Source organism: Rhincodon typus, chromosome 4, assembly GCF_021869965.1.
Source record: "Rhincodon typus isolate 14 chromosome 4, sRhiTyp1.1, whole genome shotgun sequence".
NCBI lineage: Eukaryota > Metazoa > Chordata > Chondrichthyes > Orectolobiformes > Rhincodontidae > Rhincodon > Rhincodon typus.
This window is the reverse complement of record NC_063335.1, coordinates 11991184-12017291: the sequence shown is the minus strand read 5'-3', so window position 1 is coordinate 12017291 and position 26108 is coordinate 11991184. Positions and strand designations below refer to the sequence as shown.

General features: G+C 40.8%; 2 protein-coding genes and 1 long non-coding RNA gene across 8 annotated transcripts in view; 1 reads left to right on the top strand and 2 right to left on the bottom strand.

Annotated features, from left to right (window-relative positions):
- Window positions 1-4864, bottom strand: part of rad21b (RAD21 cohesin complex component b) — a 62974-nt gene extending 58110 nt beyond the window's left edge. For 2 of the 6 annotated variants that reach the window (XM_048596340.1, XM_048596344.1), the window contains exon 1: window positions 4754-4864. The gene's annotated coding sequence lies outside the window, so the exon portion shown is untranslated. The remainder of the gene's footprint in view (window positions 1-4753) is intronic. The other 4 variants (XM_048596342.1, XM_048596341.1, XM_048596345.1 and 1 more) reach the window with 3 other exon arrangements.
- Window positions 4865-10843: 5979 nt separating this feature from the next.
- On the bottom strand, window positions 10844-12275 carry LOC125483020. The gene is made up of 3 exons (XR_007262013.1): window positions 12119-12275; window positions 11970-12016; window positions 10844-11451 (listed from the first exon to the last, which is right to left on the bottom strand). It is a non-coding gene; the product is annotated as an uncharacterized LOC125483020 (long non-coding RNA).
- A 13-nt stretch (window positions 12276-12288) lies between these two features.
- The window catches only part of LOC109924520 (BEN domain-containing protein 5-like), a 38060-nt gene continuing 24240 nt past the window's right edge, over window positions 12289-26108 (top strand). The window contains exon 1 of the mRNA XM_048596346.1: window positions 12289-12652. Coding sequence (XP_048452303.1) covers window positions 12412-12652 — 241 coding nt within the window. The 5' untranslated portion in view covers window positions 12289-12411. The remainder of the gene's footprint in view (window positions 12653-26108) is intronic.

Sequence of the window (26108 nt, the reverse complement as noted above, 5' to 3'; positions counted from 1 at the left end):
ATGTTCACCTGCACATCTGCCAATGTGGTATACTGCATCCGCTGTACCCGGTGTGGCTTCCTCTACATCGGGGAAACCAAGCGGAGACTCGGGGACCGCTTTGCAGAACACCTACGCTCGGTTCGCAACAAACAACTGCACCTCCCAGTCGCGAACCATTTCAACTCCCCCTCCCATTCCTCAGACGACATGTCCATCCTGGGCCTCCTGCAGTGCCACAACGATGCCACCCGAAGGTTGCAGGAACAGCAACTCATATTCCGCTTGGGAACCCTGCAGCCCAATGGTATCAATGTGGATTTCACAAGTTTCAAAATCTCCCCTCCCCCCACTGCATCCCAAAACCAGTCCAGCTCGTCCCTGCCTCCCTAACCGGTTCTTCCTCCCACCTATCCCCTCCTCCCACCTCAAGCCGCACCTCCATCTCCTACCGACCAACCTCATCCCGCCCCCTTGACCTGTCCGTCCTCCCTGGACTGACCTATCCCCTTCCTAACTCCCTACCTACACTCACCTTTCCTGGCTCCATCCCCGCCTCTTCGACCTGTTTGTTTCCTCTCCACCTATCCTCTCCTCTATCCCTCTTCTATCCGCCTCCCACTCTCTCCCTATTTATTTCAAAACCCCCTTCCCCTCCCCCTTTTCTGATGAAGGGTCTAGGCCCGAAACGTCAGCCTCTCTGCTCCTATGATGCTGCTTGGCCTGCTGTGTTCATCCAGCCCTGCACCTTGTTGTCTCGGATTCTCCAGCATCTGCAGTTCCTACTATCTCGAAGTCAAGTTCTTCTTTTATTGCAAGCAACTCTAGTCCAACACAAAAGACGACTTCTGGTCTTTCTGGGTCCTGAGCGTTCTGCCACTGCTGCTCTCCCAATTACAGATTCTGTTCATGGTAGAATAATAACTTCTCTGACACAAGGAATTAACCATGAGTGTGGAGTCAATTCTTTCAGTTTTTCCTCCATTGTTGGAGATTATTAAAAAGTAAGAGTTAAAATGCACTTTTGAAAAAAACTATTTTAACCTCATTGGCTGTTAACGTACTTTTCCAGTGCCAGGTATAATAAAAGACAGCTGGAAAAGATGGTAACCAATTGGAACGGACAAATTAATCCGGCTATGAACCACACATCCCATATAAACGTGCATAACAGTACTGATGGAAACAAGAGACAAGCAAAAGGATTAATAAACTACTTGGGGACTTAAACGATCCAATTTGTGATCGATCGCAACAATGCAAATAAAAAAAACACAATTTCTGCCAGTCTGCAATGAATCATTGGAATCAATGAAATGCTTGACTTCAGCAACTAATCTCAAGAACTCACTTCAAGTTTTCACAATTGTGCCAATCAAATAATTGAAGGATTTGAAACTTTCCCTAATACGTCAATATACAGGTATTATGTTTACTAAGGTTTAAGCTGTTCTTCCCAGTCAAGCCAAATCCACAAACATCAAGAATTTCTCAAAATAATGTCATGTAATATTAACACGGACAGTCCTTCACATGAAATTTGCAGGCCCTTTAAACTCTAAGCATATTAAACAACCTGGTTTCCAACTCAGTTCTGAGGAAGGGTCACCGGACCCGAAACGTTAACTCTGTTTTCTCCTCCACAGATGCTGCCAGACCTGCTGAGCTTTTCCAGCAACTTTGTTTTTGTTCCTGATTTACAGCATCTGCAGTTCTATTGGTTTTCATATTTTTAGAATTTTGTTTTTAAATAAAAAAACTCTAAGACGGATACGCAGTGACTATATTTAAAGACAAATGTTTACAAAGTTAAAAGATGATAAAATTCAAATTTGTAGAACGTAAAAATTCCAAGAAATCTAAGATTGTTATACACAAGATAAAAGCACTGGTGTCACAAAATCACTTGCACTAACCAATCTGAAAACGACAAATCTAAAAAATTTGTCCAATAAATTCATGTAATGATTGATGAGATGAAACAGCACAGAACTCTGAACACGACACATGAAACACTAGAGCTAAAAATGTTAATATTCCAGCAACTCCACTCCTTCCAAATCACCATATAAAATTTCTGTCCCCTTAATATAAATATCAGCAACTGTGTATATTCTCACAAATGTAATCGCCATTTATAATCTAAATTTTTCCTCTGCCACTGAAGGTTGGTGAAGGCAATGTTTGGACCATTTGTTAGTATGTAAACAACGTACTACCTCAAAACTCATTAGATGAATTATAAGAATTAGTACACAGATAGTAAACAGCCAAAGGAAGAAAACTAATTTGTTTGTGGGATTCTTCTTTGTTGTTGAAAGGATCCATTAACTTTAAGGCATTAAGGCAAATTGACATTTTAAAAAAATGTGTGGGTTGTTTTATTGACATTGTTGGGCATTGTCTTAGGTGCTGTGTGAAATTTGCTGTGGCTATTAAAATGTGAGCAGTGATTTCAAGACGTTGGTGTATGTGATTTGGCCTGAAGCCTCTACAGTGTGTTGACAGCTTTGAATAAAGAGGTTTATTTTCCCAGCTTTGTCATTACAGAACTCCAACCAGTCATGAAAATGTCTCAAGGAAGTGCTGTGTAATTGTAATAAGTTCAGTAAACACAACATAGCCAATGGATGTTTCCCAATCGATGTGAATGTTTCTGTTCCCATTCATACAACATAATCCACTAACCAGCAAAGTCAAAGTCAATCGACCCCAATTTTTCTATTGAATGCATGACCTTTGAGTTTGTCTTGTTAACTATATCCTCTCCGACCACATCTGAAAGATTGAAATTCTATCAATACAACTGTGGACCAAAAAGAAATTTCTAAGTCTGTCCCCAAATTATCATGTTGGATTCGTGATCCTACCCCCATATGGACGTCCAGATTGTCTTTGATATTGTTCATTGCTGCCTTATACACACAGAGATGAAGACTAGGATCAAAAATTAACCTTCTGATCAGGTCACTGTTGCAATGCTTGTATAATCTCTCCAGAAAGACTGCAGTCATCATTAAGGATAAAATGTTGCATAACAACCATTAGTCAACAATGCAGTAACTCAATAGTTAGGCACAGATTTGAACTGCAGCCTTGCAGCTCACTAACATTTATGTAAATTGTGCTGAATTCTTCTAACAGGTGACAGCTCATGCCAATAGATGCTTTTATCGGCAGGAAAAACATTTCCAAATCCAAGTTCTTCCATTTAAGACTATTCTCATTTGTCTAAATAAATGGCTATTTTCAAACACTTGCATATTTCAAGACAAATTTGCCTGAAAAACCTTCCTTGTTAAAATCACTCCTTATCCCTCCTTGTTAAAATCACATTCATTACTTTCATTAACCAACTACAACACACAAATGTTACCAGCAATCAAGTTCATTTGTCTTATTTTCTCTTCTACAGTACATTCTTTGCCTCTCATAATAATTATTACAAGTTAATTAGTTAACATTTGAATAATTCAAGTGTTCAATTAAAATTCAACAATTTATTCTCTGACCTCATATTTGAATATTAAATATGGCTATGTTTCACTTCTTAAATTAAAATTGAATTAAAAGATTGGTATTCAGACATTTTAAACATATAACAAATACAACCACCATTTAATTTGACAGCAATTTCTGCCTATCTTTTGAGCACACACAAAAAAAAATTAGAAATCTATATCGTACTCCGTGCTTATTTTGTGAACATTGAGCTGGTATAAAAAGGGCTGGAAAGATTCAGTTAGGGTAACCACAGAACCCAGGAAATCGGGATTTGGACAGCATAACTAAATATTTCTAACTCTGGAGTATGATATGAAAAATAATTTATAATGAGTCAATAGCATCTTAATGTGCCTTAGATTACAGAGACCAATCAAAAGCTTTACAAGTACTATGTTACCAATAAGTTGTCATACAATATAATATAGACGAGGTTTTCAACAGATGTGTTGTTTAAAATGGACAAAAGACTTGTGATTGTATCGCGAGATTAAGTCAGTCACTGTTATTACTAGAAACAAGCCTATCTCTAAACATGAGCTCGGAAAATCGATCGAGATTAAAGCGCGCGATAAATATAAAGTATATCAGTGTCTCGGAGAATTTCTGCAAGGCGATGGGTGAGATGTCAAAACCGCAATTACTGGCAAAATATATAAAAGGCCCCAGACAGAATATTGAGGAGAGGGAAGGGATGCGCCCGACACGGGATTGAAACAATCGGAGTTACTGAATAAACATACAATTAGAAGCAGGATATCGGCCTAAAATAGACTATAAATTACACCGTGTGTAGCACAGAAAAACGGAGATCCGTCACGCGTTGGATCCAGCACAACTCTCCGTTAGATCGATGACCGAAGGCCGAGGGCCCTGAGACTCTCTGCAATTTTCTTCATGTTGCACCCGCCTCTCAGACGGGCAACAACGGCGGAGTTGGTCACTCGAGGTCGGGGATAGGCCGCTTACGCTTCTACTACATTCCCTTCTCCTGTCGCCATTTTAACCCACGGGTGTTGTCGCCAAGGTCTCCAGGGATTTTTCTTACCGCCCCCATCCCATGCCCCTAATCGAGGTGCCGATTCTCCAACAGCACATACATTAGAGAGACAGAACCACGGTGGGCCCGGGGCCTCACTCCTTCTCCCAACGCTGATGTGCGCATCCACCGCGCCGACTATAAATATAAAGTCTGAGCCACGCAGCAAGGACCGGGAACTGGCTAAAAACCATTCACATGTGCATCCGCGTATTTGCGCTTTTAACTTACGGTCCACTGTAGCTCTGCTTCTGCGATCAGCCTGGTATCCCTCTCCAGCAACCCCCAGCTTCACACACAAACACTGCCCGAGTAAACAAGATGGCGGCCGCCGCAGCAGCTTCCCGCCCAAAACTATTCAAACGTACCGGATGTTTACCGTCCAACCGACAGGGAGTGAGTGAGCCGGACCCGGGCTGTGCAAACAGAGCAGGGAGAGAAAGAACATCGTTTTTCCAGAGAGCTTCATGTTCCACTTTATTTAATCAGTGAGTGATAGTCATCTTTGATTTTTTTTAATGTTAAAGTATCCGTACCACAACTACACTTCTTCCCTTTTCGAAAACGACGGTACAAGTTACATTGTTTGGCTTTATTCGTCCATCTGATGTCTTATCTTTGCGTTGTCAGTCCTAAGAATATTTGCTATTTCGGAGAACAATGCACAAGAGGCCCAACAAGCCTGTGACGGCTCTGAAAGAACTTTGACTAATTCGCCTTCATATCTTTGGCACTATATTTTCCTCCTTTTAGCTTTCCTTTCTTGAAAAAATAAACATTACTAAATTTACTTCCACCGCCTTTTCGGGGAGTGCATTTCAAGTTACAAGTCACTAACAGTTTTCATGTCGCCTTTGCCGATCTGTGGGTTTACCGACCCTTCGACCACTGGGAACAGTTTTCTCTTTAATTCATCTATCAAAACGGAACTTGATTTTGAACACCTATATCAAATCCCATCTTCACATTCTTGGGCTTTGCAAAGCTTATTTCTGAACTGAAGCCGTGGCACTTTCCATATTTCTTCCGTGCTTTGAAAGTGTTGTGTACATATATCCCAGGACTCGCTGCACCGCAACACCTTTAATATATACGGAATATATAGCTTCTGCTCATTCTCTTTAACATACCGTATTACTTCTCCGTTAAATTTCATATACCATATGTCTTCGCGTCACCAGTTCAAATGTGTGTTCCCAGACCCTGTTATTGTCCTTGTTTCATGTCATGTGAACATTTTGAAGTTCTCTGCATATCCAAGTCCTAACAATTGTTCGCGATGCTTTTCTCTGATCTGAAAACTGTTCATTGTTGCTTTCTGTCCGTTAGCCGGTTTTACATTCATGTAACTGTTATCCTTTAATCCCATGGATTGTAGTTTTTCTTAAAAGCCTTGTAGTACTTTCTAAAATGCCTTTTTAGAAATTGATGTACACTACATTATCCTCATTCCCCCTCATCATTGCTTCATCAAATAATACCTCAATTTACCTTAGACTAACAAATGAACATCAGCATAAATATGCTGATATTCATTTGTTAGTCTATACTTTTTCTAAATCATAATTATTTTTATCATGGATTGAGGTCTCCCTACTACCTACATTAGGTGTTAAGTTAAATCCATAAATGTTTGATTTATCCTTTTTTATCTGAACAAGGGTGTAATATTTGCAATCCTCCATTTGTCTAGTACAGTGGTTTGCAAACATTTTTGTTTGAATCTTTTCAAATAGATTAGTCATCATGCACCTTTCCTTTTCTAAGTTATAACACAATATGACAGTGTTGCATATAAAACGTTTTAGTAATTCTTTTAAGAAAACAAGTACTCATAAGTAGCATTGGGATGAGTGTATCTGCTGCTCACTGCATAATATCACCCTTGATAACTACTACTTTACCGGGCAATCTTCATGCTGCTGTTTGTGTTTCATATCCTTTCTCAAGTCACTGAAATAATGTAATATTTTTAAATTTGATTGTGCCTTGCATTATTGTTCCAAATCTGATATGATAGTTTTACCAAATGCTCCCCAACTGAAAGATGCTCCAGTTCACCTACTTCATTCCCAAGAATTTAGTTCAGTGATGCTTGCTTTCATATGTCTGGGAATATGTGGAGCAAGAAATGCTCTTGTATGAATTTGAGGAATTACTGTCCTCTTTTTGCCCTTTACCCTATTATTATTCCCAGTCTACAATAAGGTAATTGAATCCTCTCTCCTTATAAAAACCACTCTTTGTATTTCACTGCAAATATTTACTACTCTGTCTTTATGCACCATTTTGGTAATCTATTTAAATATGAAAGTAGCTAATAATGCTTCTCAATTATTTTTGAACAGTTTTTCTGTACAGCTCTAAATATGTAAAGAAATTGGAATTTATATTCAGAAGGCCACTTTTCCTTGACTAATAAATCTGTCTATACAAAAATCTAAAAGTTTCTCTCTTTCTGTAGCAACAGCACTAAACCATTCCTTATGTGCAAAGTGAGGCAACAGACCCAGGTTTTTCAGTTGTAATGTTGCCGATAACAATTGTTTGACAGTTCCAATTCAGCATGTTCATGTGTGCGCTGGAGTTTTGTGAGTTTTCAGACCAGTTCCAAATCATGCAATTGGGGTTAAAAGGACTGTATGTTGGCACCAACCCTGTGTTGCATAGTTTTCTCTGTCATGCTGGCTGATGCTTTCCGTGATGGTGATCTTGGCATCAAATTCAGAAACGATATGGATGGGATAGTCCTCAATCTGAGATGACCCCAGACGAAGACTAACTTATTTATCAACGTGTTGTACAATTTCGTGTTTGTTGATGACTGTGCACTAACTGCCAGTTCAGAGTTGGAGATACATGTAGCATGGACTTGTTCTTCAGTGCATGTAACAACTTTAGCCTTAGGATCAACTTGACAAAATCTGAATTGATGTACAAGTCTATTCCAAGAAAGTCATGTCTCATGCCCAAGGAGTCAGTCCATGATCAGAATCTCTCAGCACTGGGTATGTTCACTTATGTCAGCAGCTCACTTTCTTGTACATATTGACAATGAGAGACATGCAAGAATCGCCAAAGTAAGTGTTGTCTTCAGCAGATTTTGAACATCAGTCTGAGAATGAAGAGGAGAAAGTCAGTCTACCAAGCTGAATGTCAGTTAAAACAAGTCAGCTCTGATCTATGTATGTGAGACTGGGATTGTGTACAAATGTTGTGGCAAGAAGCTCGACCATTTACACTCACCGTCTTTTGAAGCTTTTGAAGATTAAATGGCAGGCCCAAATACCAGACGCTGAGGTGCATTCATTGAGCTGACATGAAAGTGCCAATAACATATTGGAGATGTCCTAACTGAATAGGGCTGTTCAACAAGTCAGAATATGTGACATTCACTTACAGAACCACAAAAAGAATAACGAGATATGTTTTCATGGTGGTAAAGGAAGAACTACAAGAATAGTCTGAAGGCTTCACTTAAGCATTTTAATAATTTTAGTTGATGATATATGTACAAAGTAACAATAATTTAAATTTTATCATGTTTCTAATTACACAAATATTATAGAGGAATGTGCGTCCTGAGGCCACAGAGGGAGATAGTAGGTCAGGTGACCAAAAGTATTGCCAAATAAATAGGTTTACAGGAATATCTGAATGGAGGAAAGCGAACCAGTGAGGTTCAGGGTGGGAATTCCAGATTGTGCTGAGCCACCAATGGTGAAGCAATGAATAAACATATTATTGGAGTCTTAAACTAAATGAGTTGTCGAAGTCTTGAAGGTTGTATGGTGTGGGGAGGTTGGGATGATCGCAGCCAGGAATTAAGTCAAAGGTGAGAATTTTAAAATGTTTTTGTTTATAGATAGCAGTCTTTGTAGGTCAGGGAGCACAGGAGCGATGGTACTTATCTTGGTACAAGTGAGCGTGTGGGTTTCAGAGTTTTAGATACTCAGAGCTAACAAGGGAACGAATGAGAGTTTCAGCAGCAGAGGATCTGAGTCTAGGGTGATGTTCCTGAGGTGGAAATAGCTGGTTGGTGTGTGACTGGGTTCATGCTTTCATCTCAACTAAACATCAGTGAGAAACCATTAACTTGTGCCAAGCGTGGGAAGAGATTCATTCACAGCTGGGACACCAGTGATTTGTTAATTCTTTGAAGTTTGTATCACATATATAGATAGGGTGGTTAAGACAGCATTTAGTGCACTTATCTTCATCGCTCAGTCCTTTGGGTATAGGACTTGGGATGTTATGTTTAGGTCGTACAGGACATTGGTGCGGCCTCTTCTGGAATACTGTCTCCAGTTGTGATCGCCCAGTTATAGGAAGGATATTATTAAACTGTACAGGATTCGGAAGAGATTTACCAGGATGTTGCTGGGAATGGATGTTTTATGTTATAAGGAGAGGTTGGTAGGCTAAGACTTCTTTCACTGCAGTGTAGGAGGTTGAGGGGTGACCATACAGATATTTATAAAATCATGAGGGGTATAGGTAAGGTGAATGGTATCTTTTCCCTAGGGTGGGGGATTTCAAGACTAGAGGACATATTTTTAAGGTGACAGGAGAAACATTTTAAAAAGACACAAGAGGCAATTTGTTTGCACAGAGAGTGGTTTGTGTGTGGAACAAATTTCCAGAGGAAGTGGCGAATGTGGGTACAGCCTTGGTTCAAACATGGACAAAAGTGCTGAATTCTAGAGGTGAGGTGAGAGTGACAGCCCTTTACATCAAGGCTGCATTCGACTGACTGTGCCATCAAGCAGCCCTAGCAAAACTGGAATCAATGGGTATCGGGGTCAAAATATCTGGTGGTTGGAGTCAAAACTGATATGTAGGAAGATGGTCATGGTTGTTGGAGATCAGTCATCTCAGCTCCAGGACATCTCTGTAGGAGTTTCTCAGGGTAGTGTCCTAGGCCCAAACATCTTCAGCTACCTTCAAGTCAGAAGTGGGGATGTTCGCTGATGATTGCGCGATGTTCAGCACCATTTGAAAATCCTTCGATACTGAAGTAATTCATATCCAAAAATTATGAGAGGTACAGATAGGGCAGATACTCAGAGTCTCTTTCCCAGGGTGGAAATGTTAAATACTAAGGGTTATAGATTTAAGGTTAGAGGGGAAATGTTTAAGGGACATCTGTGAAGAATGCTTTTTTACACAGAGGATGTAGGTGCCTGGAATGCACGGTGAGGGGAAGGTTGTAGATCCAGATACATCAGCCAAGTTTAACAGGCATTTAGACAGACACATGAACACGTAGGAATAGAGGGGTATGAACCATGTACAACCAGATGAGATTAGTTTAGAATAGCATAATGGTGCTGCAGACATGGTGGGCCAAAAGAGTTGTTCCTGACCTGTAATGTTCTATATTCTATCTGCCATGATGAAATTCAAACCCTTATCCCCAGAACATTAGCCTAAGTCTCTTGGTTGCTAGTCCAGTGGCCTTGTGGGTCAGCCCACAGCAGTTCAAGAAGGCAGCTCACCACCACCTTCTCAAGGGCAACAAATGCTGGCCAGCCAGTGACACCCACATCCCACAAAGAGGAAAAAAAAATTACCACAATGCTACCACCTCTACATGTTGGTGTCGCATAACGTCATTGTAAACAAATAAAAGATCCAATATTCTTTTTGTTTTTGGCTGAATTTTCCATATCACAATCCTTACTTCAGGTTGACGTAAAAACAATCTTAGCCATGGTAGAAAATTTGTCTGAGGGTAGCACTTATTTTTAGTGGAAGTTTTGTAACAACATTAAGCTTCTAATTTGGGAAAGTTTTTCACAAAACTAGTTTGATGACGCTGCATCTGAATTCAACAGATTCATTAAAAATGTACCTTGTTGATCGTTTGTTTGTTATCTCTCTTATTGACCACTATGATTTTGGGCTTGGAATCTTCTTATCTTTGTAAAATGCTTTGCGTTATTCTTCCTTATGAAGGGCTCTTTATCCGATATGGTTACCAGGAGGACTAGCTAAGCTGCCCTTGCCAAGAGTTTGCATGGACTTGAGAAGGCCAAATATTTCTAGTGCAGTAATACACTAGCTTCACACATCACTTCTGAATATATTTATGATTCAATTGTTGCATTGCCCCATAAAACTTAACTGTACTCTGCATCTGGATCAAACTGAAAAACATGATTCAACAAGCTTGAACTACCTGGTAAGAGTCTGCAGTTTTCAAGCTGCAAGGCACTGAAACATGACTGATGTGCACATAGGACAGTTTGAAGATCACTGTCTTAAAGGATAAAGTATGTTCACTTCCTGCTCATGAAAAGCACCATCTGTAGTATTTACTGCATCTAATAAATTTTAATTGCCATTTGGTGTAGCAAGCTCCTGCATAGTTTATGTGCATAACAATGTATAATAATGTGCAGAAATCAAGTGCATACAACATAATTCACTCAACTTTATAGTTTTCCAAGCGAAAGGAAAAAACAAGAAACTGAGTGGACCTGGCTGGGACCCACTCTGGAATTCCTCCCAGAATAATATCCTGAAAATGTCCCTCATTAAATGTGTTTGTTCAAAATTTACTCTGTCGTACGCACTATTTTGTTGTAGTCTAAGTAGAGTCTAATAGGTGCCCTGCAGCAATCATCCAGATTTCAATAACATCATCCAAACCTGTGACCTTAATTGCTCAAAAAGGCAGTAGGCACTTTGGAACACAACCACCTAAAAAGTTGTTTGAGATAGCAGGAACTGCAGATGCTGGAGAATCTGAGATAACAAGGTGTAGAGAGCTGGATGAACACAGCAGGCCAAGCAGCATCAGAGGAGCAGGAAAGCTGACGTTTCGGGCCTGGACCTAAGTTCCCTTAATTCGTACCATCCTAACTTCCAAATACGTTACTGTTCGCTCAATGCCATCAAAATTCTTATTTTATACGCCTCACCACCTTTTAAGAGAAATATTAGAAGAATAAAAAACACATAGCCCAAAATTTTTTTTAAAAAAATCTCTGTACTCCGACGGCACAAATCTTACTCTAATGCATGACATTAACTTGTGAAGGGCTGTAAATTTAAGAGATTACAGATTTTAAGACATCATTTTTGTAGTTCGGGAAAGGGAACACATCAGATTTACAAGTAGGTGTGCTCTTCTGATAAGATAGAAAACGCTGGCTTTCGGCTGCAGTCACATGCTTGAATTCCCAAAATAAAAATGGCAAATTATCCAATGTTAATTTTCCTTGTCTCAATGAGTCCAAAAAATTACAAAATAAATGTTTTTTTTTCAAACCCTGAGGCTAAACTACTGTATACATTTATGCCATGCGCATTAAAAGTTTTCTTCGTACGGTATTCGTCTTGGATATTCACTGCGTTTCGAGCAATGTACTAGGTAAAGTTTGCATTATTTATCGTGTTAAGCAGTTCTTTTAAACTTTGGGCTGTTGCATGCGCTTTTTACCTCATCCTACCGTGGGAGTCTTGTCCAACATGCGAAACAACCCCATTCTGCAAAATATTATAATAATAATCAAGACAGTAAACGGGTACGCTGCGACAAATTGCATACATTTCAAACGCGGAATGTTTGGAACGTTATTCACTGCCCACCGGGTCGGTTGTACACAAAGCAGAGCCTGGGATCCGTGAGAGCGCGTTTGCCCTGGGGTACAGTCCGAGTCTACCTCCTGCTGCTGGCGCCGGGGCGCCTCTGTCGGTGACGTCAGGCGCAGCCAGCTGCTGGAGAGGGTGAGGGGAGGGGTGGTGGTGGTTCGCGGTGGAGCCTGAGATCGGCTTGTGTTCCTCTCCGCTCTACTCGGAGCCGGGAGGGGGGAGGAGGAGAAAAAGGTGGTGGCGACGGCAGCTGCTGCTGATACTGCTATTGGCAGCGCCCTTCAACAAACATGTTCGCCTGCGTGCGCTTCCTGCAGGACCAAGTGCATCATATTATACCCGTGTCCCACATTAAAAATTTCCACCCCGCATCCAAGTGCGACTTCAACAAGAAACAAGTTTATCGACTGTCGCTGCCGGGAGTGGTACCGGGACCGGCTCCGGCACCAGGGCCCGGGGCAGGAGAGCCGGAAACAGGCACCGTTACTAAGGGGGGGCACTGCCGGAAGGCCCAGATTCTTGCTCTGGGAGGTAGGTACTAACCCAGGCCGGAAACGAGGAGGGGAGGGAAACGTGGGATTGTTTAGTGTTACCCAACCGGCTAGGCTGTGAAGGAAAGACCAATGAGAGATGGGAGTGTTCCACACCCCCCCCCCCAAAAAAAAACACAATTGGTTGAAACATATTCCCCCCCACCCCCAAATGCTCCTGTTGCTGTGCAGGAGGGGTGAGTCTTCGACCAACCCTGGTGGGCAGTAATTATTCATTGTTTTTGTTCAGGTAACTGCTTGCATTGGTGTATTCAAACTCTTGCATCTCCCGCCCCTTTATTGTTCATTTCAGTGCAATGGAAAAGCTAAATTTGAATTTCTATTAGTATTTTATTCCCCTTTCAGCACATAATTATTACTCACAACGGGATACACCACTGCCTGTGAGGCTACAGTTTGATCGGTCTTGCAGTTAATATAAATAGATATTGCCCATTTTTAAGTTAAGATTTCGTAAGAGAAATGCTTGAAAATATTGTAGTTTGAATAAGGAATAGTAGGAACTGCCGATGCTGGAGTCTGAGATAACAAGGTGTGGAGCTGGAGGAACACAGCAGGCCAGGCAGCATCAGAGGAGCAGAATAAAGCTTGCTGAGGCACCAGTGTGGAGAAACAAAAATATTTCTAAATTGCTGTTTAAGGCACGCGGCTGACTTTGCAACATGCATGTAACTTAAACAAGGGGTAAATGTACCACTAAATATTGGTCTTGCTGTCCTCCTACATCTGTCTTGGATGGAATAAAACTACACAGGATGCTAGAGGTCTGAAATAAAAATAGAAAATGCTGGAAAAACTGTTGGTGGCTCAGTGGTTAGTACTGTTGCCTCACAGCACCAGGGACCCAGAATTGATTCCAGCCTTGGGTGACTGTCTGTGTGGAGTTTGCACATTCTCCCCATGTCTGTGTGGGTTTCCTCCCACAGTCTAAAGAATGTGCAGGTTAGTTGGATTGACTATGCTAAATTGCCCATAGTGTCTAGGCTGAGAAATGCAGGGGTGAGTCTGGGTGGGATGCTCTGCGGAAAGTCGGTGCGGACTTGATGGGCCGAATGGCCTGCTTCTACACTGTAGGGATTCTATGATTCTAACTCGGGTATAGCAGCACCTGTGAAGAGACCAGAAGAATTAATGTTTCAAATCCATCGTGACCATAACCTCCTTTCCAAACACTGTTCTTTGCAACATTTCTGAAGAAGAGCTGTAATGGCTTCAAAATGTTAACTCTGTTTTTCACTCCATAGAGGCTGCCAGACCTGCTGAATTTCTTCACATTTTGGTTTTATCTCTTTTATTTCATGGTGTTACTTCAAGATTTTTATACGTGTTGCAGGCCCACTTGGTGGCCTGTCAGACCTATCGTGACCAGCTGATTCTCCCCAGCAAGTGGAAGTAAGGATCTAGTTACTGTGGGGATAATTGGATCTATCCTGATATCAGACAAGACATGCATCCTTGATGAAAACAAAATACTATGAAGGTTCAGAAATCTGAAAGAAAAATATAAAATGTTGGCAGTTACTCAATTGGCCAGATAATACCTGTGGAGAGAAATTTACATTCAGTGTGTGTGAAGATGGAAGATTTGGACGTGGTTCTTAATACTTTTCATCTGTCTTCACAAAAGATGGAGGCAAGTTAAATATAATAGTTGAGTAGGAGTGTGGAATGTTAGTATAGACCCAGTGAGGGTGAAGGTGTTGAAAGGTTTAACATCTTTGCAAGTGCATAAATCACCAGCTTCAAAAGAAATGTCCCAAACTGAAAAGGAAAGTAGAAAGTCTAACAATTGTTGCTAAGTTTCCAGTGGCAATGAATGTAACTATCTCCTTTTTTCATAAATTCTTTCACATATCCATTGCTCACCAGAATAACCTGAAGGGCTCAGGCTCTTCCATGATCAGAGGTCCAACCAATCCCTAACCACTACTCGGTGAACCTGTACTTGTCATAATCAGCTGATTCTTTAATTCATTTACTTAGTGTCATAGGGTCATACAGCATGGGAACAGACACTTCGGTCCAATTTGTCCGCACCGACCAGAGATCCCAATCTGACCTAGCCCCATTTGCCAGCATTTGGCCTACATCTGGAAACACTTCCAGTCATATCCATCCAGATGCCTTTTAAATGTGTAATGGTACCTGCCTCCACCATTTCCTCTGGCAGCTCGTTCCATACACTCACCACTTTCTGCATGGAAAAAGTTACCCTTCAGGTCCTTTTAAATCTTTTCCCTCTTACCTTAAACCTATGCCCTCTAGTTTTGGAAGCCCCCACCCTAGAAAAAGGACCTTGGCTAGTCACCCTATCCATGCCTGTCATGATTTTATAAATCTCTTCCACCAAGTAAAATTGGAAACTATGCCTATACATGATTTTTTTTTGTGGAATACTATAGAGCATACATTGTTCCAGTTCTACTTGGGCCCCCTCTATTTAATAGGGTCCTAAACTGTGTCCACTCTTTCTAGTTCGTGAACTTTTACTCTCACCCTTCTCCTCCTACCCAGATAGGGTACCCCTTATCCTTACCTTTCACTCCAACAGCCTCCAGATTATTTTAACTTCATGTTGTCACTATCAAATGTTACTTTGCATATCAGCATTTTAAGAAGACTGTTTCCATCATAAAATTTGCTGTACTCTTGAATCACCCACCCCCCAATTAGCTCCCCTCAAAAAAACGTATTATTGCACCAGTGCAGGCAAAAGAGAGGCCACACCTACCCTTTTGCATCTGTCCTTTTCACGGTCCAGAGTCCAAAACACCCTTCCATGTACAACAGAAATTTCCTCATACTACTTTAAATTCTGTACCCTGTATCTTCTGCTCACAATTCAGCCTCCTTCATATTATGGACAAAATGTGAGGATAAGTTGATCTCTTCACTAAACACCTTTGTTCAGTCTGCAAGTGTAACTAGGAATTTCCTCGCCCCCATCCCAACTTTGATCCCTCTCTTCTTGGGCTCGTTAAAATGTTCTAATGACGCTTAATATAAGCCTGAGGAACAGCATCCCTTTTGAATGGGCATTTATGATCTTGTGGACTTGACATCAAGTTCAACAATTTCAAATCATAATTGCCGTGCTTTTTTTTAATCAGACAGCAGCTGTTCATAATGATTTTGTTAGCCCATTTAGACCTCCTCGCAGGGAGCCCTCATATGACACAATGGTAGTATCCCTACCCCTGGACCAGGAGGCTTAGGTTCAAGTCCTGCCTGCTCCAGAGGTCTGTAATAACATCTCTGAACAGGTTGAATAGAAAATTAGACCTCCTCAAGGCACATCCTTTACTTCCTGACTTGTTTAATTATTATCTGGTGTTGCTTTGTACCCTAGTGAAGACTTTTCCTTTGTTGCATTTCCTTCCCTACCTGCGTTTCCATTTACTTAAAATCTTGTTGCATCTCTTAATGTTTTCTGGTTCTAATGAGAAGTCATCAACCTGAAGTGTTAGCTATCTTTATCTCCCCACAGATGCTGCCTGCCCTGTTGAGTATTTACACATTTTTCTGTCTTTATTAACCTGTTTAAAAAAAATTTTATGAACTGACCCTAAGCACTAACCTTCTAAAATGAAAAAGAATACTTTCAGTTACTAACTGTAACTTTGCTGCACAAGTGTTAAACAAAGCAAGTGCTAACTTAATTCTGTATTTTATAAACATTTGTGCTTCACACCTGAAAAGTTCAACAGAGCGCACACATTCCATTTCTTTCCAGGCATTTCTATATCCTTTACAGGATCCTGAGGGTTACTTAGCTTATTATGAAATAATCCAAAGTGTACCACAGCTCTCTAGGAATTCATGTTGATCATCCTCCGTGTTTCCTTTATTCATTGAAGTATGAGATTGTCTGGGGTCCTTATGTTATTTGTTGGCTACACATATCTTCCAGCTCACAATTGTGAACTCCCCAGCTCATGCCCCTGATCATCTGGCTCCTGCTGTCTTACACCTATAGCAGGTCCTTGGATATGCAACCACTTTCTGAATTGTTGATGTGCTTGAAGCATCAAACGTACCTCTGTTTGAATGGTTTCATCACTGTTGGAAACTCTACCTTCAAGAAAAGTGCCTCATTTGTGATTTTGTCCTGCCAGAATAGACCTATAATGCAATAAGTACCTGTGTTTTACAGCCGTACAGCAAGGACTAGAAGTAATCAGTTTAGCCCAAAGGATTAGTTTTGATGTTGTCTCATAAATGTTTTGTGAGTCGACCAAAGCTGGTAGTTGCTTTCCCTGTGTTATTCCTGAAGGGGCAAATTATCATTGTGAACCAAGAGAGCAGAATTTTCCAACCACATACAGTGGGATGTTATTCTGTGTGATCAGGAACAGAGGTTGAACACCTTGATCCATGACAGTTGTTTTTCCCTGACTTGTTGTCAGGCAGAACAAATTACTCACGTGAGAGACCATCCTGAGCTTTGTGGTGAATTCCCATGTGGCTGACAAGTGTAGAAGTTGTCATCGCAGTGATTTTCCGTGATTAGGAGGTGATGTATTTTTGCCTTTGCTTTCAGTAATGCTAGGATATAAAACCTTCCATCTGTTCTGGTTTACACATAGGCTCCTTTGATATCTGCAGGAAAGGTGAAGGGCATGGAGAAGGAAATACCACACAGAATCTGCTCTTGACACTTTTTCACAACTTCCTGTTATGTTGAGTTAAATAAGGCACCCTCATCACTTGAGCTTCAGAGAGTTGTAGATGGGCTAGTGAACAGAAGGGTAACATAAAGGACAGAATTCTAGATGGACTGCTCAATTTTGGATGTCCATGACTCTGCTTCTGTGCTGGAACTGTGTGCTGAAACCATCCTAATAGTTCTGAAAATACAACCCATGCAAGCTCTAATTGGTTTTGTATCTGAATATGTTGTATAGAATAATCTTGATTGCAAAACTTTATCAAAGTTTCCTGGTTTGTCACCTGGAAAACCTTCATGTGGAAAAATTGTGCAAATATGCTTTTACTTCCAACAGTGGTCTGCAAAGTGGGCCTTGTGCTTTCTTCAGATTTCTCAAATTATACTTGTCCTGATTTCTAGCACAGCAATTTATTTTTTCACCTTTTTTTTCTCCTTTAGCTAAAAACATTTGCTCGTCAAAACCAACTTTACAGGTACTGATGATGCCTTTGTACTATTTGGCCATTCTTCAGGTGTAAACATTGACAATGAATGTTGTCAGACTATCTGATAATTGATGAGTTTGATGCCATTTTCAATTGATGCCCATAAATATACTGCCCAAAAGAGTTATTGGAGTGACCATACATTTCTTATAACTAGCTGAGTGGTGATAAATTCAATGTGGCAAAATCCAGCAAAGTATTTTACATTCATGACACTTAACCTTGGAGCCTCTAAGAGAGAAATGCAGCTTTAAAGGGTGATTTTATGAAGCCTACAGAAACCACTTGAAATACCAGTGCAAATAGGAAAGGAAAAATAGAATTATTGATTCAGAATAGCAAAACAATGATACAGCGTTTGACATGGATAATAGCCTAGATTTTGAAGTTACCAGCAAAGCTCACTGTGATTTCGAAGAAAGCTGTCCAGAAATCTAGCAAACTCTGTGTTGTGTTTTTTCTAACTCTATTGGCTATTTAAATTTGGTGCCAAATCAAGGGACTGTCTTGATGTGCAGCAACATCAATGTCAATGTTTCTATCTCTGGGCCAGAAGGCCTGTGTTCAAATCCTACTTGCTTCAGCGGTACCTCTTAACATATCTGAATAGGTTGATTAAAAAAGTATCCAAGAAATTAATCACACTGAACCATTCCGACCTTGAAATTTAAAACACTTAACATCCTTCATTTTTTAATTCAGATTTTCATATTTAACTGTTTTTGATTGGATTAATGAAGAAACTAAACTGAAGAAACTTTAAAAAAAATATTAAATGTGCATTCTTATCATTCTGGAGAAATTGAATAAATCATAAATGTAAATTACCCTTTTGGGAGCAGTAAATTTTCAGTACTGCTGTTTGTGTATTTTATTTAATTCACTCATAGGCTTTAGGCATCGACTGGCCAGTATTTTCTGCCTAACCCTAGTTGCCCTTGAGAAGGTTGTGATGAGCTGCCTTCTTAAAACACTGCAGTACATTTTCTGTAAGTTTACCCACACTGCCCTTAGGGAAAGAATTCCAGGGTTTAGACCCAGCAACAGTGAAGGAATGACTATATGCTCCAAGTCGGGTTGGTGAGCGGCTTGGAGGGGAACTTGCAGATGGCGGTGTTTCTGTGTACCTGCCGACCTTGTACTTCTAGATAGAAGTGGACTTGGAAGGTACACTGCAGAAATTCACTGAACATCCTTAGACAGCATACAACTGCTGCTTCTGAGCGTCAATGTGGAGGGAGTGGATTCTTTTGGGTGTTGTCACAATTGAGCAGGCTGTTATGCCTTGGATAGTGTCAAGTGTCTTGAGCGTTTTTGGAGCTGCACCGTCCAGGCAAGTGAGGTGTATTCCATCATACTCCTGACTTCTGCCTTGTAGATGGTGAACAGGCTTTGGGGATTCAGGAGGTGAATTACTCATGGTATTTGTAGCTACTGACCTGCTCTTGTAGCCACTGAGTTAATGTGATGTGTCTATATGAGTTTCTGGGCAATAGTAACTCCAAGGATGTTGATAGTGGGGCATGCAGTGATGGTAAAACCATTGAATGTCAAGGGGCGATAATTAGTTTGTTTTTACTGGAGATGGTCATTGTCTGTCATTTGTGTGGTCTAAATGTTACTTGCCACTTGTCAGTCCAAGTCTGGATATTGTCCAGATCTTGTTGCATTTGATCATGGACTGCTTCAGTATCTGAGGAGTCACAAATGGTGCTGAACATTGTGCAATGATTGGCAAATATCCCCACTTCTGACAGTATGGTAGAGAAAAGGTCATTGATGAAACAGCTGAAGATGATTGGGCTGAAGACACTACCCTGAGGATCTCCTGCAGAAATGATTGATCTCCAGCTTCTACCTTCCTATGTGATAGGTATGAATCCAACCACTGGAGAGTTTTCTCCCCGATACCAGTTGATTCCAGTTTTGCTAGAGTTTCTTGATGCCCCATTTGGTCACATGTGGCCTTGTTGTCAAGGGCAGTCACTTTCACCCAGACTTCACCTCTGGAATTTAGCTGTTTTGTCCATGTTTGAACCAAGGCTGTGATGAGGTCAGGGGCTGAGAGGCCCTGGGGGAACCCAAACTGGCCATCAGTGAGGCAGTTATTGCTGAGCAGGTGCTGCTTGATAGCACTGTTGTGACTATGCTATGGCTTTTAGAGGTTATTTTGTCCAGTTTTTTTTTTAAGAAAAGTTGTAAGGCAGAAGTAATGAGCAGTCCATCAAAACCACTAGTGTAAACACGCTGTGTGAGGCTTTGGGTTTATTTAAATAGCCTGAATGGTTTGGCCAGCTCTCGGAGATCAAGATTTCTGGGTTTTTCAGTAGCATTAGAAGCTGTTGGGGTCTCGACAGAGTTGGAAGCTTCAGTAAATGTCTCCTGGCTGCTACTCTCTCTGAATTTTCTCTTGGTTTTTCCTCCTGGATTGGAGAACTGCACATGAGAATCTGTGCCTGTATTTGCCTTTTTGCCAAGGAGTGTGTTTATGGGACATTACGATATTGGACCAGTTAATTTGTTATATTTACTGTATTACTTATTCTGTTAAGTTTTCCAATAGAGTTAAGTCCTTCTAGATTCTTCTTTCTTTGATTGTATTTTAACTATAGTGTTTAAATAAATTGTGTTTTGCTTAATGTCGAAATGGTTTGACCAGTTGCATGTATTTGGACCACAGCACTTCACACTTCCCTTTAACATAAGAAAAATGGTGAGGGAGGGTCCAGGCTACCACCTCAAAATATTTTGAGGAGGTCTGGTCTGGTCCATAACATCTTCCATCACTTTATTGATGATCAAGAGTAGACTGATGGGGTGGTATTTGGCCAGATTGGATTTGTCCTGCTTTTGGTTCACAGTACATACCTGGGCAATTTTCCAATTTGTCTTGTAGAGACCAGAGTTGTAGCTACTGAAATGCCTTGGCCAGGGGAGCAACAAGTTCTGGAGCACAAGTCTTCAGTACTACTGTGGAATGTTGTCAGCACCCTTTGCAGTATCCAGTGCCTCCAACCATTTTTTGATATCACATGGAGTGAAACAAATTGGCTGAAAACTGGTATCTGTAACTGTAGGGACCACTGGAGGAGGCCAAGATGGATTATTCACTTTGCATTTCTGGCTGAAGATTGCTACGAATGATTCAGTCTTATTTTTTGCACTGATGTGCCCTTTCGTCATTGATGAGGATGTTTGCGGAGCTTCCTCCTCCTTCAGCGAGTTATTTAATTGTCCACCATCATTCAGACTGGATGTAGCAGGACTGTAGAGGTTAGATCTTATCCGTTGATTGTGGGATTGCTTAGATTGTTGATCACTTGCTGCGTATGCTGTTTGGCATGCAAGTAGTCCTGTTTGGTAGCTTCACCAAGTTGACACTTCATTTTTAGGTATGCCTTATGCTGCTCCTGGCATGTCCTCCTGCACCCTCCAGTGAACCAGGGTTGATCTCCTGGCTTGATGGAAATGGTTGAGTGAGGGATATGCCAAGGCCATGAGGTTGCAGATTGTGCTGTGTACAGTTCTGCTGCTGTTGATGGCCCACAGGTGCCCAATCTTGAGTTGGTAGATCTGGTCGAAGTCTATCCCATTTAGCGCGGTGATAATGCCACACAACATGATGGAGGTTCTCTATGTGAAGGTGGATCTTCATCACTCCAAGGACTGTGCAGTGGTCACTCTTACAAATACTGTCATGGACAGATGCATCTACACTGGCCAGATTAGTAAGGATGAGGTCAAGTATGTCCTTCCCTCTTGTGGCTCTCTCACTGCCTGCTGCAGACCTAGTTTAGCGGCGATGTCCCTTAGGACCTGACCAGTTTGATCAGTAGTGCTGCTACCAAGCAACTCTTGGTGGTAAATGTTGAAATGCCCCATCCAGAGTACCCTCAGTGCTTCCTCCAAGTGTTGTCCAACATCGAGGAGTACTGATTTATCAGCGAGGGAGGACGGTATGTGGTAATCAGGAGGTTTCCTTGCCCATGTTAAACCTGAAGCAGTTAATGTTAAGAACTCCAAGAGCAACTCCCTTCCAACTGAATTCCACTGTGTCGCCACCTCTGCAGGGTCTGTCCTGACCGTGGGACAGAATATTTCCAGGGAAAATTAAGGTGATTTTTGGTGCATTGTCCAAGACAGGTATGATTCCATAAGGATAACTTTGTCATGCTGTTGCTTGACTAGTCTGTGAGACTGCTTGACTGGTGAGAGTCAGCCATGTTGTTGTGGATCTGGAGTTGCATAGGCCAGACCAACTAAGGACGGCAAATTTCCTTCCCTGAAGGCCAGTTGAACCGCATTCAAGATGGTGTAACCATTTCAAGCATATTGATATAAAATTAAGGATAAAAGTGGCAATAATTTCACCAATTTGTTCCCAATAAGTCATGATTACAGTGGAGTCTTTGGGAACCTTTAGAACTCAATCTCTGGAGAAATGTACTTGTCAGCTTCTTCAGAATTTGTTCACCTGTGGGAAATCTTGAAATTCTGAAGAGTCATATCAGATTCAAAGCATTAAGTCGGTTTCTGTCTCCACGGATCCTGCCATACCTGCCGAGTTTCTCCAGCACTTTTTGTTTTTATTCCCAAAATTCCTATCATTTCACTGAAATAATGACAGCAAAGACTGACGCATTAATCCAAATTTTGCTGCGGAAATTATTGTAAATGTGCTAAAATATTTAGGCTATTTCTTGTATACAAACTTGAGAGACCTTTCATAATTTTTTTAATTCAAACTTTGATGAAGCTCACTTAATAAATCTGGAATTAAAAACTAATCTCAATAGCCATGAAAACTATTGTCAATGGTTGCAACAAGAGTGGAAACCTACTTGATCTTGCCATCACCAATCTATCTGTTGTAGATGCATTTGTGTTTGATAGTATTAGAGAGAGTGAACACCACATAGTTCTTAAGGTGACAAAATCCTGGTTTCACCTTGACGATATCCCCCATCTTGTTGAACAGAACTAACTAAATGAGAGAGATTTTAAACAGATCTAGCAACTTGAAACTGGACGGCCATGAGGCTATCGACAGCAGCAGACTTGCATTCAGCCACAATCTGTAATCTCATAGCCTAGCATATCTCCCATTCTCACAATACCATCAATCTATGCGGTCACCCTTGATACAGCAACAAATGCAGAAGCAGCACCAGACATACTGGAAAATGAAAACCGAAAGTACTGCGGATGCTGCAAATCAGGAACAAAAACAGAAGATGCTGGTAAAGCCCAGCAGGTCTGGCAGCATCTGTGAAGAAAAATCAGAGTTTATGTTTCAGGTCTGGTGACCCTTCCTCAGAACTGAAACAGATCTAAAACATTTACTCTGATTTTTCTTCACAGATGCTGCCAGACCTGCTGAGCTTTTCCAGATCTTCTGTTTCAGGAAAATGAGGTGTCCAGCTGGTGAAACTGCATCTTAGGGCTATTAGTATGTCAGGGAAAATCATAAAAAGCATTAAGTTAACAGAGCTAAGTGATCGTGACTGTAAGGAGTTGGATCATCCACAAGTGTTCAGATATTTTCACCCTTGAAGGTGGGGAGCTCACCACTTCAGTGCAAACGGCAAGGCTGAAGCATTTTGCAACATTCTTCAACTGGAAGGTACAAAGTAGGTGGTCCATTTTGACCTGTTCCTGAATCACCCAGCATCAAAGAGGGCAGTGATCAGCCAATTTAATTCAATCCATGTGATATTAAGAAATAGCTGAAGGCTTGGGATACTGCAAGGAATGTTATGCAGTATTCCAGTGACTTCCTAAAACTGTCCCCAAATCCTCTCCGCAATCTACAAGACACCAGTCAGGAGTTTGTTATAATACTTTCCACTTGCCTGCATGAGCGATGCTCCAACAATAATCAAAGCTTAACACCATCCAGAAAAAAAGACAGCTTTCTTGACACTCATCCCATATATATTTCCTTCAACATTCACTCCTCCCACCAGCTACAAGATGCATTGCAGCACCTCGGCAAGACTCCTTCAACTGCAACTTTAAAACCCATAACGTACAATTCTCACCTAGCAGGACAAAGGCAGCAGATTGAGAGGGACACCAACATCTGCTAGGTACCCCCCACACTCCCTACAATAAGCCATCCTGACTTAGAGCATTCTTGCTGTTTCTTCACTTGCTGGGTCAAAATCCTGCAAATGCCTTCCTAACAACATCGTGAGTGTATGCATTCTACATGGCCTACAGTGGTTCATGAAATCAGCTCACCACTCTCTCAAGAACAATTAGGGATGGGAGGTAACTGCTGGCCCAGCCAGCAATACACATATCCTAGGAAAGAATTTTATTAAAGGTAAAAGTCTTCTAAAACTCCTATTTTGTTGCTTCAATGTGTTTGTTTGCAGTCAAGGCTACTATTAAATCGAGAAACTCAGTACCTGTTTTATTACTCAAAGCATTCTTCTGGCACGCTATTCAAAACAACTCCTAAGGAGGTAATTGCATCAGTTATCAGTTTTCCCATTTAAGCTTATCTTAGATTTGTTAGCTTTTGATTGGTAGCTTTTGTTTTGCCATGTGACTTCCAAAGCAAATATCTATCCTAAATCTAGAGTGCTATGGAACTTTTCCATCTTTAAAGAAGATGAAGCATATTCCATACACATGCTCCACTTTTCTGCTTTTGCGACAGAACAATGATCATCCTGTCTTTTAATTGAATGCCAGTTGTTCTAATGACTTTCAGTCAAGAAATGTCGGCATGTGTTTGGCTTTTGAATGGGTTAAAATTGGGCACTTCTTCTGAAATTTTTTTTAAAGGCTTTAGAAAGGAAAACTGTCCAATAACGTACTGCTCTTTACAGGGGTTATGTTCCTAGAAAACCTTGCAAATTATGTATGCGTTTTTATAATGGGAGTAACTTGGATATGTTCCAACCAGCTAAACCTTTAGATGCATACAGTACATGATGGATGGTATGGTGGCTCTGCTTAGCACTGCTGCCTGACATTGCCAGGGATCCCAGTTTGATTCCACCCTCAGATGACTGTCTGTGTGGAGTTTGCACATTCTCCCCTTGTTTGCCTGGGTTTCCACCGGGTGCTCTAGTTTCCTTCCACAGTCCAAAGATGTGCAGCTTAGGTAGATTGACCATGTTAAATGCCCATAGTGTCCAAGGATGTGCAGGCTAGGTGGACTAGCCAAGGGAAATGCAGGTTACATGTGTGGGTGTAAGTGGGATATTCTTTGGAGGGTCGGTGTGGACTCAACGGACTGAATGGCCTGTTTCCACACTGTAGGGATTCTATGAATACATAGTGGAAGGATTATTTAATAGATACAATGATTTTAACCAATATAAACAGTTTCAAAAGTCAAAATAGAGTAGTAAAATAAGGAATATATAAAATTTGTCATACCTTTTTTAAAGCTTCTTAGCTGAATGTGATGTGCTTGGAGGTTTATTTGAAGGTGGATATGGAGGGTGTGGGTCAGGCTGTTTCTTTTACCTTCAGACTGCCTAATGTATCTAAATGGCGATTCATTAATGCTCTATTCCCTGCCCAACATTATAACGGGGAATGGTAGCACTGATGTCTATTTTATAAAATATGAACACATCTTCAAGCTTAATCACATGGCAGCCAAAGCACTCTTTCCATTCCCAAAAGTACAGTCTCAGCATGTCATCATTATATTTGTATCTTCTGAAAGGTTTTTCAGTTCCTGAAACCCAAAATTCAGTGAACGCTACACGTCTAATAGGAGAAACGGGAATGGCAAAGACCTGTATGGCAAGGCTTTACTTTAGAAATACAAATTGTGATATGCTTTTAAGTTTTTCTAGTTTATTGCAATGAGATTATCTTTGCACTGTAACTTCGTGTCAACTTTGCCAAATTTATTGAATGCCTGTCTGTATTTACTTATTTTAATGAAATTCAACTTTACATCTGCTCTAATTCTGCAATCACGATTTGATAGCGGTTAATCCAGTCAACTTACAGCAATAAAAAGAAAAGTAATCAAACAGCTATCTTTTCAACCTCAGTGGTGTCAGGCCTTTCGAAGTGTAGTCACTATTTGCTCAGTCAGTTTACTGCATTTTTAAAAATTCTTTGGTTTCCTTAGTTTCTGTGATACCAGGTACTTGCTATAGTCATTACTTACTTCCAAACTTTTAACAGTGATGGTCTGTGAGCTGTTTACTATAGGTAATGGCAGATAAGTCCAGTTTTATACTTGTATACTCAGTTTCTCAGCGATTCTTGCTGGTACTATCAGAAGCTTGATCTTCCACTCAAGG